General features: G+C 29.7%; 3 protein-coding genes across 4 annotated transcripts; 1 reads left to right on the top strand and 2 right to left on the bottom strand.

Annotated features, from left to right (window-relative positions):
- Positions 1-1,455: 1,455 nt before the first annotated feature.
- LOC119668067 (protein LSM14 homolog B-like) lies at positions 1,456-12,041 on the bottom strand (the record flags this gene model as incomplete). Of its 2 annotated transcripts, none has more annotated exon segments than XM_038077451.1 (5): positions 1,456-1,685; positions 5,828-5,998; positions 6,064-6,524; positions 7,998-8,456; positions 11,290-12,041. In XM_038077451.1, coding segments are annotated over 5 exon segments (1,442 nt in total), but the record flags the coding sequence as incomplete, so codon positions are not given.
- On the top strand, positions 2,346-3,382 carry LOC119673276. Its single transcript, XM_038084536.1, has 2 exons — positions 2,346-2,397; positions 2,463-3,382. The coding sequence occupies exons 1-2, from the start codon at positions 2,352-2,354 to the stop codon at positions 3,380-3,382; spliced, it is 966 nt and encodes a 321-aa protein (XP_037940464.1). The 5' UTR covers positions 2,346-2,351.
- A 2,249-nt stretch (positions 12,042-14,290) lies between the features above and the next one.
- On the bottom strand, positions 14,291-20,684 carry LOC119663334 (citron rho-interacting kinase-like; the record flags this gene model as incomplete). The annotated part of the gene is given in 4 exon segments (XM_038072951.1): positions 14,291-16,063; positions 17,460-18,498; positions 18,671-19,327; positions 19,385-20,684. Coding segments are annotated over 4 exon segments (4,684 nt in total), but the record flags the coding sequence as incomplete, so codon positions are not given.

The following is a 20,684-nucleotide window of genomic DNA, read 5'->3' on the forward strand; positions in this document are numbered from 1 at the left end:
CATCATTATAGTGCAATGATAGGCGCGACCCGCTTTTAAAAGACTTATTTTATATTAACGATTACGTTAATTAAAAAGATAAAAAAAAAGTAAGAAAATATTTTCTATCTATAAAACGAGCGTTCAAAATCACAAAAGTTAAATTCGTTTCAATAATCACTTGTGTGAAGTTTGCTATGAAGTATAAATACTTCAGCTAAACAAACAAGAACGTGTACGTATCATACATTTTATTTATAAATTAATATATTAATAAAATATGTATAACAATTATATTATGTTATTATTTTTATTTCCATTCTATAGTATTGTTTAAAATTTATATTAGGTATTTATATTTCTTCAAATATTAATTCAGCTATTCGAAGCTGTAAATAAGCTTCGAGCATTTTGGTGTTCGAATGTATTTCCATTCGATTATTTAGATCCGCCCGCAAATGTCCAAAGGCGTTTGTGTATTCGAATATTTTGTGTTATACAAATTTGTATAAAAAACAGAACAACGCAAACATCTTCGAATAGCTGAAGCATTTTAAATGTTCGGTTGATAAGTTCGAATTCGAATATACTTGAACAGCTTGATGAATATTAATGCTCTAACACTTCTAAGACAAATACGTAAAAATCTAATATATAATAAGTTTACAAATAACTATTAAATATTTATATATAAATATAGAAATGAAGGCTATATTTGTTTTGTTAAATTTGAAATATTATGCATATTTACTTAAGCATTTTAAAACACTTATGTCTACCCAGGCTAAAACAAACGGAAGAAAACATATATGCATATTGCAATCAAGTATTATAAATAAATATAATACTATAATAAAAGTAATCACGTAGTACTTTAGGACCACATAGGTCTAAACAATCAAATATTATAAACATCTAAAATTGCAAGTTGCTTGTTAAAATGTATCACACACTTTTTAATGTTCTTTTTATAACTAGAGAATAATAGACAGAATTGCTCTCGTGTCCGATTCCGGTTAACAGACCATTCACCTTGTTATAATCTGTGGGTTTAGAAATTAAATTACCATTTATATATTATAAGTTTTAGTTAGGGACTTTTCGCGAATAATAAAGTATAAGTGCTAAATCTTTTATGTATTATCCAAATATGAATAGAAATTAAGCTAGTCACAGTTTTTGGTTCCAACGGATACCAGATAGAATTGAAGCTCTATAAAATTTAGTTTTTGTAGTAGGCATTTTCACGCGTTTTTAAAGCCCTTATATTGAGATATAGCTACTAAGCATATTTTGAAGACTTTTTTAAAGCATGTGGGATTTTAAAGACCTTAGCCAAATTTAAAACAAGACCCTGTCTCTTTGTATCGTATTCAGATAAATCATTAAATTCTATGCTACTCAGGGAGAAAAAAATCGCAATATAAAATCCAATTCATTTCAATATTGCAAAAATTTTTATATGATTTAACTTACCCGCCACGTCTTGTTGAGGATACGCCAAAAGTTTCACTATTTAATTTGCGCTCTTGACGCCAGTCATTCTTCTTATTTTTGGTGCGATCTTGTGCTTCACATGAAATATTGTCAAAGAAAGATTTCGTTTTATCATAACCGACGGTGATCTCATCTTCTTCAGGTTCATGCTCGCCAGCACCAGTTTCATTTCCAGAATCATCTTTTTTATCAGTTTCACTACCATTAATCTGAAATGCAAGTAAATATATATGTATAATAAAATTTTGTAAATAGTTTTTTTAGGGTGTATATTTATTATTGTCCTTTGTTTTTATAAAAAATTTCTCATAAAAATTGAAAGATAAATACAATAAGAAAGTCGATCATAAAACAAAAAAATAACAAACTAAAAAATAACAAAAATTAATATAAAAATATTATAACAAATAACAACTTTAATATAAACTAGAAGCATCTACCTCTACCTATCGAAATTGATACCATATAATGTAAACAATACATTATATTGTATATAAAGTATAATAAGCCATAAATCCAATAGTTTCCGCTTCACTCTAATTTAAGGTGGTGCATTATTTCACACTTTACACCGACTTTCTGTTCCGAATTTAATTTTTTTTTTTAACTTAACTCATAAAACAAAACATTCGTGACAAGAAAATATTAAGAAAGGTGCTTCCTAAACGCGTCTAATAAAATTATAAGAAATGAAGAACAAAATAAAAAGAAAATAAAGCTGAGATATGCAAATTAAATTCAAGAAATACATAACCGCAAACTAACGAGACCGAAAGCTGTTACGGTGCAATAACTTTTATAGATAAACAAAATTGATATAAAACCTCAGCTCAAGATAAAGCGAACCACAAATATTACAAAACAGTCGATTGATAATGAACTCTCAAATTAATTTGCTTGGATTATGCTGCCTTTTGCTTGGTATATTAAAATTTAATTAAAATTTTAATCGGATATGTGTTTTACCTTTTTGAACTTTTTCGCAGCTTTTCACTGTACTTTGATAACGGCACGACTACCTAAACGCAATGGATATTATTACAAACAAGTACCCAGCGCACAACACAGTACAATATATGGACATTATACTTCACCAACACATGAGGAAACAACTAGTCATGGACAAAAAAATGAGGATTCCTACTATCACTATCAACAAACGTCAGGAAATTCACACAATTCCGGAAGTGAATCTAAGTCAGGATACAGTATCGGCAGCGGTCTTCGATCAATTGCACAAGGTTCAGCAAACCAAGCTTATACAGCTGTGGCAAGCCAATATGCAGCAGCTAAACAAGCAGCTTTTATAGCTAAAAATACCTTAGCACAGGCTGCCACCCAAGCGGCTGCTACAGCACAAGCAGCCCTGACAGGTAAAAAGGTGTTATTGGAAGAGTTAGAACTGGAAGCGGCTGAAGCAGCACGTGCTTTAGAACGTGAATTGGAACAATTTAAAGCAGCAAAAATGGCTGCAAAAATGGCTAAAGAAACAGCACAATCAGCTTATAATCATGTTTCCGTTATAACAGCTGCATTGAATGATGCCAAATCTGTAGCAGAACACGCCGATAAAACATCCAATGAAGTTTCTAACCAACTTGCTTCACAATCAACAATGGTGGGACAAGCTAAAAGTCGTTTAGAGCATATACAAGAACAACTTAAGCAAGCGCGCGTAGATTATGAGGCTACCAAGGAAGCAACATTCAAAGCAGCTTCCGCCGCTGCAGAAGCACAAGTGAATGCATCAAAGGCAGGTGCACATGCTACCATTGGATTGCATGAGAACGCACAACAGCAGCAACAGCACTCAAGCAAAGGACATGAAAGTGATGCAGATTTATATGATGAGCAAGATCATACTGAACAAGCATCTATTGATGAGGAAGATCATAATGACTCATAAATAATTATATATTTATAAATTAATATAAAATAGTTTAGTGATCGATAATATGATTCCTATTATATATAAGAAAGTTTATCTAAAATATTTTCAAGATGTTAAAATATTTATATATATAATATATATTAAAAGTGAATATATGACGAACACAATTTGAAGAATATGTTCTAAATAAAAATAAATAGTACAATCGTAATGTATAGCTTCGGGTAGAAATAGACCACTATAAAAATTGGTGTATATTAGTGCTTCAAATATTATTCGAACTGTTCGAAATTTTTGACGTTCAGATATCCGTTCTTCAACTATAAGAAGTTATAAAAACTTTTATAAAACTTTTATAAAAAATTAAAACAAAATGAAATAGAAAGCAGTCTAATTTAATCTAAATCTTCAATTTCAAATACACACGCATGGTAATGTTTTAAGTGAACAATAACAAACTCAAAAACAGTTGGGCATTACAATCGAAACCTTAAGCTTATCTTTCAAGTAAAAATAAACTATAATTAGTGTAAACAATAAAATCCTAACAATAATACAGTCTTATAGAAATCGATGTATGTATAACAACTATGATGAAAAACTAAAAAATGTATAGTACGATCAAAATCTATATTACTTTAGAAAAAAATATAACATAAATTATTCATATATGATGACATTTAGTCAATTTCATAAGTCTATACTCAATTCCACTCTTCTACTTTCAATGTTTAGTAATTATTAATTTCATTAATAGATTTTAATCATACTTGTTGGGTAATACCAACATTATATTCTTACATTTCGCAAGAAATGTAAATTTACAGAAATTTACTTTAAATATAAACCATACTAAATTTATTTTTATAGTCAATTCAAACACTACTATTCACCAGTTAGAAATTGCACAAAGCCAGGCTCTGAGAAGACTTTTCAAAGTTCCTTGGTACATTAGGACGAATGACATCCTCAGGGACCTCAAGATTGATCCCATCAAAAAATACATAAAGGATAGAGCCCTGAAATTATTTGCGAAATCTGACAGACTTACTAACACCGCGTTATCAAATCTCAGAATGGTTACAGGCTCCTCGGGGAGATATGCAGATCTGAGGTCAATTATTGCTTAGTCTGATGAAGTGATAAACAATAATCCAGTCAAGGCGCAAAGAGGGGTTTTGTAGAAACCTTGCAGTTAATAAAGAGTAAAAGTGCTCAGGTGCACTGACTCAACTCAACTAGCCTCAACATATATATTAATTTCATTAATAGATTTTAATCATACTTGTTGGGTAATACCAACATTATGTTCTTACATTTTGCAAGAAATGTAAATTTACAGAAATTTACTTTAAATATAAACCATACTAAATTTATTTTTATAGTCGATTCAAACATTTTGCTATTATTTTATTTTTAAACATTTTCTAATAGGATTTAATACTTACATCAATGTATTAATTATGATAGGTTTGTTACTTCTGACTAGAAGGAATAAAAATAGCACTTTAAAAAAATAAATGAAGATCGAACTGGTTCCGGAACATAATCATGACAAACATAAGTTGGATAAACCGTCTTAACGAAGATAGAGAAAAACAGATGTTAATTTGATAGGAAAAAATAAAACCAGATGGAGGTTAATACCTGAGGTGATTAATAGGGCGCCTGCTATAAGCGTTAGCCCTATTTAGCCGGTATTTATTCGATATGGGTTCCATTCATATAACAAAAAATCTATTAAGCTAATATTGAAAAGTCTCCTAAGGCTAGCTCAGACAATTTATAGTTACCGATTCTATTAGTTTAAAATTCCAGACTTGAATGAGGTCAATAAAAGTCATGTGAAATTAGGAGATACATTTAATGTCCATCGCAGGGCACGATGCAATTTGATAAGTTCGTATATAACATTCAATATCAATGCCTAACATAAATTATAACAGTTGCTATGCAAAACTAATGGTAAATATAACTTTTAAATTAGACTCAGTTTAACTTATGATAAGCAAATAGACCCACCAGTATGTACAGTGAGTAAATTTCTCTTTGCAGCAACCCCTTATATCAATCAAACCAAACTGACAATCAATCAGTATAAATACTCTTTAATTAAAATATCATTTAGTTTTTACTACAATGAGACGATATACTAACTCTAATAAAATAAATATATATCAAAAAGAGAAAAATATAATTCAGAAATTAAATAGTCAAAATTTCATAACTCGAAGTACTATTTTGCAAAGAGTAGATTCGACTTATGGAGATTTCGAGTCAAAGAATTCTTTTGTAAATGTATGAAAATTTGCTTTCTAAACCCTGTTGTACTCTTTTTAGTTTGAGTTATAGAAAATTTGTCAATATATTATCATTTTATAAAAATGCATCTAAATTTTGGTTTAATTTCATTTAATTAAACTCATAAACATACAATTTAAGCAAGTAAAAATTAATTACCTGCTCGGTTTTTGGTTCTTCACCCATTTTACATTTGGTTAATTTGGAGCATAATTCCTCAAACTTATTGTTAGCTTGTTCAAAATCAAAATCTTGTTCAAATTTAATAGTGTTTTTATTGTTACGCTGTTTAATCGGATTACCACCTGGTACACCCATTGGTCGGAAACCCTACAAAAAAAATTAGTTACAAAATAATAAATATGAAACTATAACATATTAAAAAAAATACTTACTTGATTTGGCATACGGCCACGTCCTCCAATACCACGATTTCTCATCATATTAATGTTGTTGGGTCCACGGTGCATATTCCACAAACGACCTTGATTTCCTTGATGCATATTACGTTGATTATTATAATTGTTACGTCCATCATGGTGCTGATTATTATAATTATCAAGATTGCGGCCTAAATCACGACGATCGCGTTGCCGCTGATTGTAATAATCATGGTTGTTATTACCATTACGACCGCGTTGTTGTTGTTGTTGGTGATTTTGTCGCTTATGTCCAGCATCACGAGTATTTCCAACATGTCCAGCATTATTGTTACTTTTGTTTTGATTACGTCGAATAGGGGGCGCAAGCGGTATTACGTCATCATCTTCTTGATTACCTTGAAGTCCCAAATCACCAATTGGATTAGAAGCAAGACTTAAAGGCGTTGTAGATCGCGAAGCACCGGCAAGCATGTCTAGAACAGAAACTTTGCAATTTTAATTTAAAGCAAAATTTTTTTGTCCAATTGTGTAAAATCGTGAATTTTCAGTGCAATTTATAAAACAAATCGAAAATGAAAAAGAAATTAAAACAAATATTAATGTAAGATTAAAATAAAAATTATAAAACATTAAATATAAACAGGCATAAAAGTTTGATGGATGACGTGAGTTGACCTAGATTATGGTATACACATGAACTCACTTAACTCAGTTATTCCATTGTTGTGGCATATAGAAACATAGTAAAAAGCAAATCTCTTTTGGAAGAAATTACTATAGGAGCAGTCAGTAATATTACTTAGGCAGTTTTTCAATATTTATATATAAATTTTTTGTAATTGTATATAATTTGGTGCATATGACTATATTTTCAATTGTATGGAGGATATGTTCACAATGTTAATATGAGTTAGTTAAAGCTAGAGATAGGAAAGCTTTTTTCACATTAAGACATAAAAACATTACACACGAAAAATCAAAATTTTACTTAAGCATGTGAAGTACTGCATAGTTATATATATAGAAAAATTTATAATATTAAAATAAATTTCATTAATAATTTAATGAAAATAGTGAATAATTTATGTATATATATTAGGATTGTTCTGTTCTGACTAGTTCTGACTCCTATGACTTTTTAGTATACTGAATTGAACCATAAAAATTCTGTCAGAACTACTAGCCCGGAGATGAAAGTAATCGGTTGTTGGACTGAACCAATAATCGAAAGTATCGAACCATTAAAGGTACCAACCACCACTCAAGCAAATCACTTCAGAAATGTAAACAGTTCACAGCCCTGATATTTATAGGTGATGGAATAAATAGTATTAGTTAAAAATATTATCGGTCATATTATCAGACAAGACCAACTCTACAACACCGGCAACAAATTGTAAAGCACAAAAATAGAAAAAACTTAGAAGTTTTTTAACATAAATTAAAGTTGAACACAAAACCATACAGAAAATATAAATAAATAAATATTTACGAAATGTGATATAAGCAATTGTAGTATGAATAATAAAAAGAAAGGAAAGCAAAATTAAAAACGAAAGTTTTTAACAATCTGAAAAGCGCTGCTACGTGATAGATAGATTTACCATCTTGAGCTTTGTGTTCAGTAAGTGCTGCATTAGAATTTAATTTCATCGAGGTGTTAGAAGTAGAGTGAGCACCACCTAAACCACCAATACCACTAATTAGACCAACACCAACACCAACGCCATTAGTACTGCCACTGCCACTGCCACAGAATGATTGAGTTAATTGTTTTGATATTTTATTATTGGATTCAGCAGGTTTAATCTGTGCTTTTTTGGGAGAAGGAATGATGGATGCGGTTGAATTTTGTTGGATTTTTTGTTGTGATTGTGATTGTGACTGTGCCTGTTGTTGCTGCTGCTGTTGATTGTTGAGTAGGGTGATTGGGTGATTTAACTCACTTGGTTGCTTTTGGTGCGATTGTTGTTGCTGTTGCTGCACCTGTTGCTGCTGTTGGGCTTGTGGTTTTTGTTGCATTTGCTGTGATTGTTGATTCTGCTGTTGTTGTTGATTACCAAGCATAAATGGTCCAGGAGCACCAGAGCCAGGTGCCAATGGTTGAGCTGCTGCTTGATTATTATTACCCAAATTTCCAAGACCACCAATATTACCAAATGGATATGCTGTACCACCGATTGGAGTTGTATGTGATGAACTAACATTCGGCATTGGAAAATTGTGCATTACATGTTGACCATTTTGTATTTGAACTTGCATTATTGCTGGATCAGTTGGTAGACTATTATTGACAACACGAATATCCTTTATATCGGAACCACGGAACAAAATGTAGTCATATATTTGACTTTGTGGAGCAATTTGATATTGTGTTTCACGATCTTCAGTGCCAAATGAGCGTACTGAAAATAAAAATACAAAAAGAATTAATTATTTTTAATTATATATACATTATTATCTTAGTTGACAGTTAAAAAATTGGTATTAAATTAGTTTTTAAGAAATTGGAAATTATAAATACTTTTCAAACTTCTAGGGACTTTCTTAAACAATTCTTAATATTCTTTTTTTTTTGGTTTTTGTTCTTTTATTTTTCTTTTTAATTCTATTATTTTGAGTTTTATTTTATTTGATATCATTCAAGTTGAACACTAACTGCTTATGTACAGAATGAAGGAGTTTATTTCGCAATTCATATGAATTGAATTTAGGAGGACAGTATGGCATTTTTAATGTATTAATAATATAATTAAGTGATTTACATTTAGGATTTTTATTATAAATTTACTTTCGAAATACTAAAATTGTATTTTTCATATTTGTGGTATTATGATGAATTAAATCAATATAGATAAGGTAAAACAAAGTAAAATTGGAATAAAATAAAAAGTTAAAGTATAAGGGTTAATAAAAATTCTTAACATGACGTATTGAGTGAAAGGGAAAAAAAAGCAGAATGCAGAAAGAAATAGTTAAATATTATTTTAACTAAACTAAGCTAAATTCCTATTTACAAACAAGACATTTTCAAAGATTTAGTTTGTCCTTTGTAACAGGAAATACACATTAAGACTAAACACCATATTATTCCTAAAATCTTGGTATATTCGATATCAATATTAGGAATATTTCGACATTTAGGAATTTTTGTTAGAAATGCCATCTGGAGTATCAGAATGTAAGCCAATACTGTTCGAAATGTGACCTCTTCTTTATATTGATTTGCACATTATAATCTTACTATCATGCGCATATAAGATATGAGAATACAACTAAAATTATTCTTGAGGTGTTATTTTCAAATAGAAAAGTACTAACTATGTCACTAGATGAAGATGGTACATAGTAGCTTATATAGATATCGCAACTTCAAGATGGTACACATAGTTTATGTAGATATGGATTCTATTTTATAAGCAAATACTGAATATAAATACTATACACAGATAAAATTCGACAAATCATATCATAGAATGAAGATGTTAAATAGCAGTTTATATAGTTATGGATCCTATTATTCTAAAAAAATCTACAAAACATATCTTGAGATGAAGATAATACATACTAACTTTTAGGAATATTGCAACATCAAGATGTCACATTATAGTTTATATAGATATGTATACTATTTTAAAAGATAGTGCTGAAAACTTCTTAATTAAATAAAGCGCTACAAATCATATTATAAAATTAAATAACAATATAGTTTAAAATTAATAGACGACAATTGACGATTTATTGAATATACAAGCTGTATGCATATGGATATCGTAACCTCAAACTGGCACATAATACATTATATAGATCTTGTTCTAAAAGCTGTTACTGAAAATATCCTATGTTTAGATGAAAAGCTATAATCATAAGATCAAAATGGTATAAAGTAACTATATGGAAATGGACTTAATATTGTGTCATTATCACACTCCATCAACATAGAGTACCTTATGAGTATATGGTTCGAATTCTGTAAGTAATATCATAATATAACATATAATGTTGTTATCAACAGCGAGTAACTGCAGCAGAACCTATATGTATATATGGATAGGAGGGCTAAATATATATACTTATATATACTCTATAGATCACTTAATCTATAGATTCTATATAGATAAGTAAATGTGGATAATAAAATATTGATAATAAATTGTTACGACAATTAAGTAATTATTTAATTACTATAAGATACTATAAGATATAAAATATATTTAAATCAAAATTAACTTAAACTTCAATAATATATCACGCGTACCAGTGTAACTTTCTTATAAGCACAAAATATACCGGAACAATACTATTTATTTTATATGAAAGATATTACATAAAAATTCAATTTTTATTTAAAAAAATCTAAAAACTTGAAAATAGAACATACCTAGTAAAAAATGGATTTTATCAATTAATTTTTTTTTTAAATATTTACAAAATTATTTATAATAATAAGTAAGATCTTGACAGAAAATTAGTTTTTATATATATAAAAAGTTATAAAAATTTTTAAATAATTATAAAAAAAAAAGCAGAGTTCTTATAGAAATCTTTGTCTAGAAAATATATAAAAATGTCGGTATAATCACGTTTTATAACGTTGTTGGTTGCAATTAAATTTCATCATGTTTATTTGAATAAAGTTAATAGATCTGAATATATTTTTAAATTTAATAAAATGCATTTTACGCTACCATTTAGCGTTCAATTCAAGGACATATTACGGTAAACTAAATAAATCCGTTATCATTGGAAATAGCGGGCAAAATAACCTAACCAAAAATGTGACCCCTTTTTGTTTAAAAATAAAATTTACTGTAAATTTAGAAAAAAAAAAAAACAAAAAAATAGAAATTATTTGCAATTACTATTATTAAAATTAGTAATAATAATTAAAATTTAATTTTTATTAAACAGAATTGTAAATAACTTTTATTAAAAATAAAAAACAAATGTCCACATTTCGGCATAAGAAAGCAAAAACCAAAAAAAAAACAACAAAAAGCGTATGAAAGCAACCGCTGCCAACAACTTAAGCAGAGGAAAAAGACAGCGAACATAAATCTAAGATGAAACGGCAAAAACGAGTGAAACCATTTTATATTTCTGAGTACCGTTTTTTTTCACATTATCAACTTAATATATTACACGGCCTATGTACTTTTTTTAATAAAATTACTTTAGAAATGTTTTGTAATATAAAATATATTTTTTAAAGAACGCAAAAATGTGGGTGTTACTTACCACTGGATAACGCTATAGTGCACTCAGCCGGATCAACAGTGAACAAACGACCCTCATACCGTATATCAGCCTTGGATATAAGGCTGATCTTCGAGCCCAATTCAGGCATCCCACTACTCATTTTGCAAAATTATAATCACTGAACTTAAAAAAAAAACAAATACCGCGTTTGCCAAATATATAAAGCGCCGCGGTGGGTGTCACGTCCAATGGTCTGCTGAAGTGACTTTTTTTAATTTTTTAGTCTTCTCAATTAAATTTACCACAAAAAAACTTTTTCAGAAGGTTTTCTATTTATTGTTTAGTATATATTTAATCTTTACGCATACGATGTGAAATGCGTTTTTACAACGTCGCACAAATGGCGATATAGCAAGTGAAAATTAATTTATATCCACAATCTATCTGTGATTCGGTCCGCTTCAGTCGCCGTTGTCTTTATGTGTGTTCTGTTTCAATATGTTGCTGCGCAATATGGCGCCGTTCCTACTTAAAATACCGTTCCATACATTTCTTATACTTTTGGTATTAAAAATTGGTAGCATTGTTTTCCATTCCAATGTTTCAATACAAATTGTAATAGAGAATGCAAATCATTATACACGGTTGTATTTGAAATAAAAATATAGCACACATTGAGTACAATTTGTGTATTCAGATTGAGCTCGTTATTTATTAAAATATTCAAACAAATAAGTCTGAATGCACTTTAATGATATTTTGCTTATTCAATTAACACAAATAATTGTAATTTCTAAATGTACGTTTTTAAATCATTTTGCTAAAAACCTGTTTACACAAGTTATTATTATATAATAATAATATTAAAATATTCAAACAAATAAGTCTGAATGCACTTTAATGATATTTTGCTTATTCAATTATCACAAATAATTGTAATTTCTAAATGTACGTTTTTAAATCATTTTGCTAAAAACCTGTTCACACAGAAAATAATATCTTAATTTTTTCTTTTCGTAGTAATGCTCGTAGAGGAAAATACTTTTGTTGTTTTTATATATTACACACATATATATTTAAATAACAAGTAATGATTGCTTATATGTTTTTTTTAAGGAATTATTTGTATATAATATTATTTTAAGTGTTTGAAATTATAAAATAAAAAAAAATTTGGATTGATTGTTCGCTTCTTCAGGATCAAAAATGACAATTGTCATATATTATAGTTGATATAGTTCATAAGAATTATTATAAGAGAATAATAATCAAAATTATGATTACTTGGGCTGTGTAAAGAGGCTCTAAAACTAGAAATAAACTCATATATCAGCTAATTTTATTTTTAAATATAAGCAGTTTAAACAAATTCGATTTAATAATAATTTTGTTTTTTAACAAACAATTGATAAACAATAAATTATCAAATACGATTTATTTTAAAAATATTTTCTCATAAATTTATTTATTATTAATATATTATATTTAATATTTATTATTTAATATTTAATACATGGTATTAAATATTGAATATTTATTATTTTATATTTAATATATAATATTTAATACTTAATATTTAATATTACATATTCAATATTATTTATTTAATATTTATTATTAATATTAATATATTATTAACAATATATAATATTTAATACTTAATATTAAATATTTGGTATTTAATATTGGATATTTATTATTTAATATTTATTATTTAATATTTAATGATATTTAATTTATTTAATTTATGTATAACATTTGAAATTAGTTATTTAATATTTAATATATATAATATTTATTATCTGATAATTAATATATAAAATTATTAATATTTAATATTTGACATTTATTATTTAATATTTGATATTTAATATTTAAAATTTAATATATATAATATTTGATATTTAATATTTGATATTGAATGTTTGATATTTAATATATATTATTTAATATTTGAAGTTTAATATATAATATTTTAAATTTAATATTTATAATATTTATTATTATACGATTTTTCAGGATAATTAGTAAAATTTTTTATTGCTGTTGAATATAAAAATTAAGAAAAATTTTAAACTATTATAAAGTCAAAATATCGATGAAATAAAAATTTTCGTAAAATAAATCGAGATTTTTTTATCTTAAATTGTTTTTTTAACAACAATAAAATATTTGACCAATTAGCCTGCAAACACACTTTATCTATATATTCATATTTATATTCATATATTTATAGTTATTTATTTATATTTATAATTAATATTTATATATTTATAACATAGGTAGATGAAGAAGCTTGCAAGATCACAGGCTCACCTGAGTTAAATTGGAAAAAATTTATAACAGTTTGTTGCTTAAACTAAAACAGAACCAACTACGAAATCGGTGCTCAAAGGTCACTGCGTATAAGTACAGCTTGGTCTATACTTCAATGTCTGCGCAGAAAACTATATTCATATGTTACCGACCAACATTGGCTAGAAGCAGATTCATAATATTTAAGTTTCTTTTTCTAACAGACCTAACAGAATCCTTATTTTTTAAAATTAGGGGCATAGCTAAGTTTTAAAAGTTGTCAAGTTGGTTCCCTTTCATTTGAATAGCGAAGTCGCGCCTTCTCAAAGGGACGCTTTTCGTGTGGTTAACTGTTTCGGTTTTCTATCTTTAAGGTAGTTCTTTAGATCCGTCATACAAACGGTGACTCATATGTGGTATTCCAACAAGTCATTATTGGTGTTCAAGTAAACGTTGGTACACAAGCCTGCTACTCCAATCTAACCTAATAGTAATAAACGTTTAATACACATAACATTTTGCTGAGTAAATTTTATTATCAATTAAATAAATTTTATTTTCAAATAATGAAAACAATATTTTGTGATTTCTGTGGTTACAAATTGTAAATACAAATTGAATTTTTTTCTTTAAAATAATTAATTAAAAAAAAGATTAAATAAGTTTACATGTACAAGTCAAAGTAAAATTAAAACGTAGCTTAAAAATTTATTATAAAATATGTAAAAATATTTAGTCAGTTTATTGTACACGTTAAGCAAAAAACAAAAATAGAATAATATATTTAACTCGTACAACAACATTTGTAGTTATACTTAATATATGCAATTTTATGTACTATTAAGCGTGGTCAGTGAACCCAATGAAATGCCCGTTGCTATTGACGAAACAGTATCCAGTGATTCATTGAGTTTCTGTTTGAACGCTTGTAATGCATCGATGTGATTAATCTGTTGCAAGCCATTCTCCTTTTGTAGCGCGAGTGTATATAAATTACGTTTACCGCTTTTAGTTAGTAAAGTGGGCGTGTAGAAAGGCAAGTACACACGTTTGTGTTGTGGCAATGTGATGTCATTATCACCATTTGTAGCAGTTTTAGAATTTTTACCTCCAGCGCTGTTCACTTCATTCGAATATGAACGATGCAAGCGAATTATTTGTACATTTTGAAAATGTGCAACATAAAGAAATGGTTCCTGATACATAAAACCCGTTGGCGTATATTCCCATAATAAATCATATGGACGTGATCGACAACCATACTCATCAACAAACACACCAAATTCCATAAAGCATAACAAAAATTCTTGCTGTGATATCTGTATAGCTTCGACAGGATGACACGCGCTGGTATTTATCAGTGATGCATCGGAAAGATCAACAAATTCCTCCGCCGCATAGCTGTTCAAATCAATTTCAAAAAACTTATCCGAACTTACAATAGCCGTATGGCGTGTGAAAATAATTGATATTACTGGTGTGGTAGTGTCTAAAGCACGTACCGGCTTAAACTTTTGTAATTTAACATCGTACTTCATTATGACAATACGTGTTGAAGTAGCCGCCATAGCTACCGTGTCTAACGCGTTTTCAGTCTCATTGGACATTTTAACTAAAACCCATCTTTCATCTTGTGCACGATTTGCAAAAGGTAAATCAATTACTGATCCTTCCAGTGGAGATTTAATGCTTGTGTTCGATTGACAACGTGTGAGCAGTTGCCGATAATCGCACTGGAATATTGAATCACCACTACCGCTAACGAGTATGGCTTTGGATAAAGCCTCTGCTATAGCTATGCAACTCACTGACTCTATACCCACAATGTGAACCATACGTTGTGTTTGCAAATGATAAGCATATAAACCAGTTTTACAACCAAGCAGTAGGATTTGATTATCATCTGCCTCATAAGCACAATTTATTTCCACCAATTTATGTGCATTTTTCTCATCCATGATAAGAATTAAAGTATCAAAAACATCGCTACCACATTCGGATTGAGTTTCAGTGTCACTTTCTAGTTTACCTTCGTAAGAATATTTATCCATTGAATTAGTATCAGCTTGACTTTCTGTTGAGTCATTATTGTGGGCAATAGCTTTAGTTGCTGTACTTTTCGAGACATCATTTTTATTTTCGCTACTACCCGAGAGAACAGCACTGACGCCATCGCAACCTGTCTTAAATGTACTTCGACATTTGCGATGTACTTCAGTCTTACATGCTCTACATTTCCAATATGCCGCAGCAGCTATAAGTGGCTTTTTGCAGCATTCACAAAGGTTACCACCGATATTTGTTTCCATTAGCGCCAACTCGAACGCATGCTGAGTTTGAGGTATGACTTGAGTGCGGGAATTGGTAATCTTAACTTCTTCCTTTGGTGTTGACTTGGGTTTCGACGAATCAAGTTTTCTAGGTGAATTTGTTTTAACGCTTGAGACACTACCGAATTGTTTGGTTTTTTCATTAAAGGAAGCGTTTTTCATAGGAGATTTTAATATAGAACCATTATCTGAAAATATTTAATAATAAAGTTATATTATATTAATAAAGTTAGTTAAATTTTAGTTTAATTATAGTGAATAAATGAAATTGATAAGATTTAGTATGTTGTTATTGTTGTTACCCGCGGAGATTATGTAGTCCCTTTGAGTGTGGTGAACGGGATTTGGCTGTCAAAATTAAATAGTGGCTCGCTGATGATTTCCCGGGCAGCAAGAGCTGTTCTTGCCTTTTTGAGATCAGTATATAGCCACGTACTAAACAATTACTTGTTACGTATATACACGTTTATTCATAATGTGTGTCCAAACTAAAGCTCTATCAGGTCAAGTTTTTCTATCTATATACAAATTAATTTTACTTTAAACCCCACCCATTTTCAACCCACCTCTTACCCATAATTCCCCCGTCTCTCAATCAACCATCACCTATCCACATTCTAATCCATGTATTCGTCTTGTAAATCCTTTCATGTTATTTAATTTCTAGATCGAAATTGGTTACAACAACAGTGGCTCCGGGACGTAGACGCAACAAATTAGTATCTTTCTACTTTGTGTGACGCTTAGAATTCCGAAAATTTTTAATTCTATAGAAATGTTTAAATAAACATCTATTTTTATACACTAACCTTTATAAATTTTATGATGGTATCAATATGGCCTATAAATATCAATTCCAGGCTTACCAGAGAATATCTAAATATTTTGTTAGAGCGATGTTTTTTGAAGAATGTATTTTATATATGTTTCAAAACAATATATTATATAATTATCTTTCTACATTCTCTAAATCTACACAGAGATCGTATTGACTTAGACCTAAACGAAAATTAGAGTTTCTGTCATACCAAGGTAGTTTGCATAACTTTCTGAAAGTGATGTTTTTTAAGACTTTATGTCTTTATTTTTTAGCTCAATACAAAGATCCTATTCACTTAGACCCACTTTTTCCTTAGCTAAAAATCTATACGGGTTTGAATTCCAAAATAACGAAGAGTGGCATGCTAGAAGATCAAACTCATTATATTCACCCTAGAAAGTAGACGATACCCAGAGCAGACTGTCGATAACATTTTTGATAACTATTGCTTTATTTAAACATTCGAAATGTAAAACACTCAATATTAATTAATAACGCTCTAAACATGTTGTCAGAGTATTAAGATTAGCTTGAAATTAAAAACGTTCGATCGGGCAACAAAGTTTGACAGATCGAGAATAAATCTAGATTGAATCCAGATTTTCAAATCAGAAACGCCTTTACTATCCTATAGTATATGGTACTGTATGATGGGATGGCAATATCCCACGAGTTTGTCTTAACTTAATACAAAGTTTTATATTATATAAATACTTAGAAGGAATAGCAGTGACTTCTATAAAATTTCTTAACACAATACTTACATGAAAGCTTATCAACTTGTTCCTGCAATGTTTTATTACGAAGTTTCTCTCTATTTAACTCCTGTTGCAAGGTGCGGTACACTATTGACGATTCGATAACACCAGGATTTATGTTTTCTTTAGTGTTATGGCTACCGAAAAATTTATCAGCAAAAGTCTTTTTCTTTTTACCAGTCACATCCTCCAATTTCAATTGTAAATAATCAATTAATTTTTTATGCTGCGATATAGTGGTTTCACATTTAACTTCACGTTGTACGTAAAAGTTTTCTTTTTCAGTTAAAATTTCATTTAATTCCTCGATCTCAGCACGCAATTCCACAACATTAAGCATAGTTTCCTTGACTTCTGCTTGTAAAGATTGTATTTGCTCCTTGGCATAGAAGAGATCGCACAATACGCGTGAGTGATCCTCTTTCAAAGAATTTATTTCGGCCGAGTTACTCTCCTTCAGTGTTTGTAAACTACTGTTTTCATCTTTGAGAATTTCAATACGTTCTTGTGTTTGGAATAGATTTGTCGTCTGGTCTAATAGTTGTTTTTGTAGTGTAGCTAGTCTATTTTTCACGTCTTGAAGATTTGTTTTGTATTCTGTCAGTTCTGCTTTAAGTGTACGTATTTGTGCTTCATAAGTTTTATTCTGTGACTGTGCATCAAGTACATCTTTCTTTAGTGACGAAATTGTGTCATCTTTTTGTTGTATATTAACGTAGAGTTTTTCAATTTTTTCCGTTTGCGATTTATTACGTTTCTGTTCTGTTTCCAGCATAGCTTCGACTTCGGTCAGTTGATTGTCTGTGATAGTACAGGCATACTTAAGACGTTCATAATTATCTTGCAAATTCTTCATTTGCATCTGCAATTGTGATTTGGCATCGGTAAGTGTTACTATCTTTTGATGTTCTAGTTTCAGTTCACCCAATAAACGTTTGACTTCCATTTTTTGTGAATCATTTACCTGCTGCGTGCGGTCTAATTTATTCACAGTTTCTTTGAGTTGTTCTTTTAATTTTTGTGAAGTTGATATGTGTTCAATAATCTGTAATATTATTAAAATATAAAATAAGTTCATAACTGTAATTAAATAACAAGACAATAAAATAAAAATTTTCTGATGAGAAACATATGCGTTCATTTTACATCTGCATACTTTTCACGCGAACTTTAGTTAAACAATATTCTAACATATTTCAAAATCCAATAAAAATTACCTCTGATTTATTTTTCATACGCTCCTGTTCAGACTTCTCCCACATTCTATGTTCCTTTAGAACATCGCGCTTTGTTGCTGCGATCTCATCCTTTAACTCCTGCAAACGTTCCTCACGTTGTTTGATTTCCTCTTGAACTGCTTTATATAAACGCTGTGCTTCATCACGTTCATTTTGCACTTTTTTGATTCGTTCTTCGGTAAGTTCCATGCGACGTTGTGTCCGTTTATTTTCTGCTAAGGTGTCTTCCAATTGTTTTTCAGCTTTCCATAGTGCTAAGTGAGCTGTACGAGCTGCCTGACGTTCGACAATCATTTTTTCACGTACAGCTTCAAGCTTGTCTTCCAGTTTTTCATTTTGCTTTTCCAACATATCGCCAACACTGTTTGTAATGTGGCGTGGTGCTGGGTATGGCTTGGTAGGTGAAGAAGTTTGCTCATTTATTTTCTCTAACATGGATTCCAGCTTCTCAACGATATTTTGCAATTTATCTGCCCGTTCTCTCTGGGCATTTTCATTTTCTTTGGCTACTTCGAGATCGGCGCGTAACTGTTCTTCAATAGCATGCAACTCGGTTAAAGAACCTTGTGCAGTTTCATAAGTGGATCCATGCTTATCGAAAGCTGTTTCAGCAAGTTGTTTACTACATTCTACTAACTGAAAATAAAAAAGTCGTTCTAAACTATATATTAAATTGTTATTTTATTAACTCACCTGCAGTTCTCTTTCCAGACGTGCAATTTCTTGTTCTAACTCAATACTTTCTTTTTCCTTCACAGTTAATGCCTGCTCAAGTTCAGATTTGATCATGTGCAGTTTATTATTTTCTTCTATTTCTATATTTAAACGTTTTAAAATTTCTTCATTACTTTTGACTGTTTCATTTTTAGCTTCTTCAGTTGACTTTGAAGAACAAATAGTTTCATCAAGCTCAGAACGCACATCTTGAAGTTGCATAGTAAGTCGTGCCTTTGAGTCCCTTTCACTAAATAGCTTGGCACGTAATTCAGCTAAAGACCCTTCATAGGTCTGAATTACTTCTTCTTTATACTTCTCAAAATTTTTTTTATCCATTTGTGCTTGCTCTTTGCATTGTCGCAACATTTCTTTGTAGTTATTCATTTTTTCTTGTTGATGGGTTAGTTCTTCACTCTTCGCTATAAGTTCAGTTTGACGGGATTCCAATTTTTCAGTTAAGTTACAAATTTCATCAATTTTTTCTGACAACAATTTCTCATAACGTTGTTCTGAAGCTATCTTAGCTTCTTCATACTTGTGTCGATTTAATCGTAACAATTCTGTAATTGTAGCCTCCTTTTGTACCCACATTTCCTCTTCAACCTTTACAGTACTTTGTAGGGTTTTCATTTGCTTCTTACAAGCGGCCACTTCAGCTGTTTTATCAGTAATAATCTTCTTCATTTTTGCTAACTCAATTTTCGCTTCTTGCAAACATTTTGACTGACTATGCGATTCCTGGGTTTTGTGTTCGCTTTGAATTAACTCCTTTCTAAGTTTACTTATTTCTTCCATACGATCTTTCAATTTAATCTCTAAATCTCTCAATTTAGTATTCAATTTAGCTAATCTTGTATCATTCACAACAAAAGCATTATCATCTGTGTTGCTCGATTTCTCCATATGCACAAAACTATAACCAATGAATGGTAAATCTTTACCAGAAAAATCGTTCGATTTCATTGTCGCCAGTGTTGTTGGTTTTACAAATGTATCAGAACGTCCCTTTTTGCTACGGCTTGGATCTTCGAAATTGGACACATCATCATCACTTTTGACTGTAGGTATTATTGGTGGAACTTGTGATCGCAATGTTTCCCACTTAACAGAACTGAAGAAAGGATGTTGTGTTATATTCACATAACTCAAACGATTTTTCGGGTTCGTTACTACAGATTCGATGAGGTTTTTAAAATTTTTAGACAGACTAATATCATTTGGAAACGATATAATCTCTTTTAGTGAACTATCGTCGCAATGACTAAGAATTTTCGAA

Source organism: Teleopsis dalmanni, chromosome 1 (genome assembly GCF_002237135.1).
Source record: "Teleopsis dalmanni isolate 2A chromosome 1, ASM223713v2, whole genome shotgun sequence".
In the NCBI taxonomy this organism is placed as follows: domain Eukaryota; kingdom Metazoa; phylum Arthropoda; class Insecta; order Diptera; family Diopsidae; genus Teleopsis; species Teleopsis dalmanni.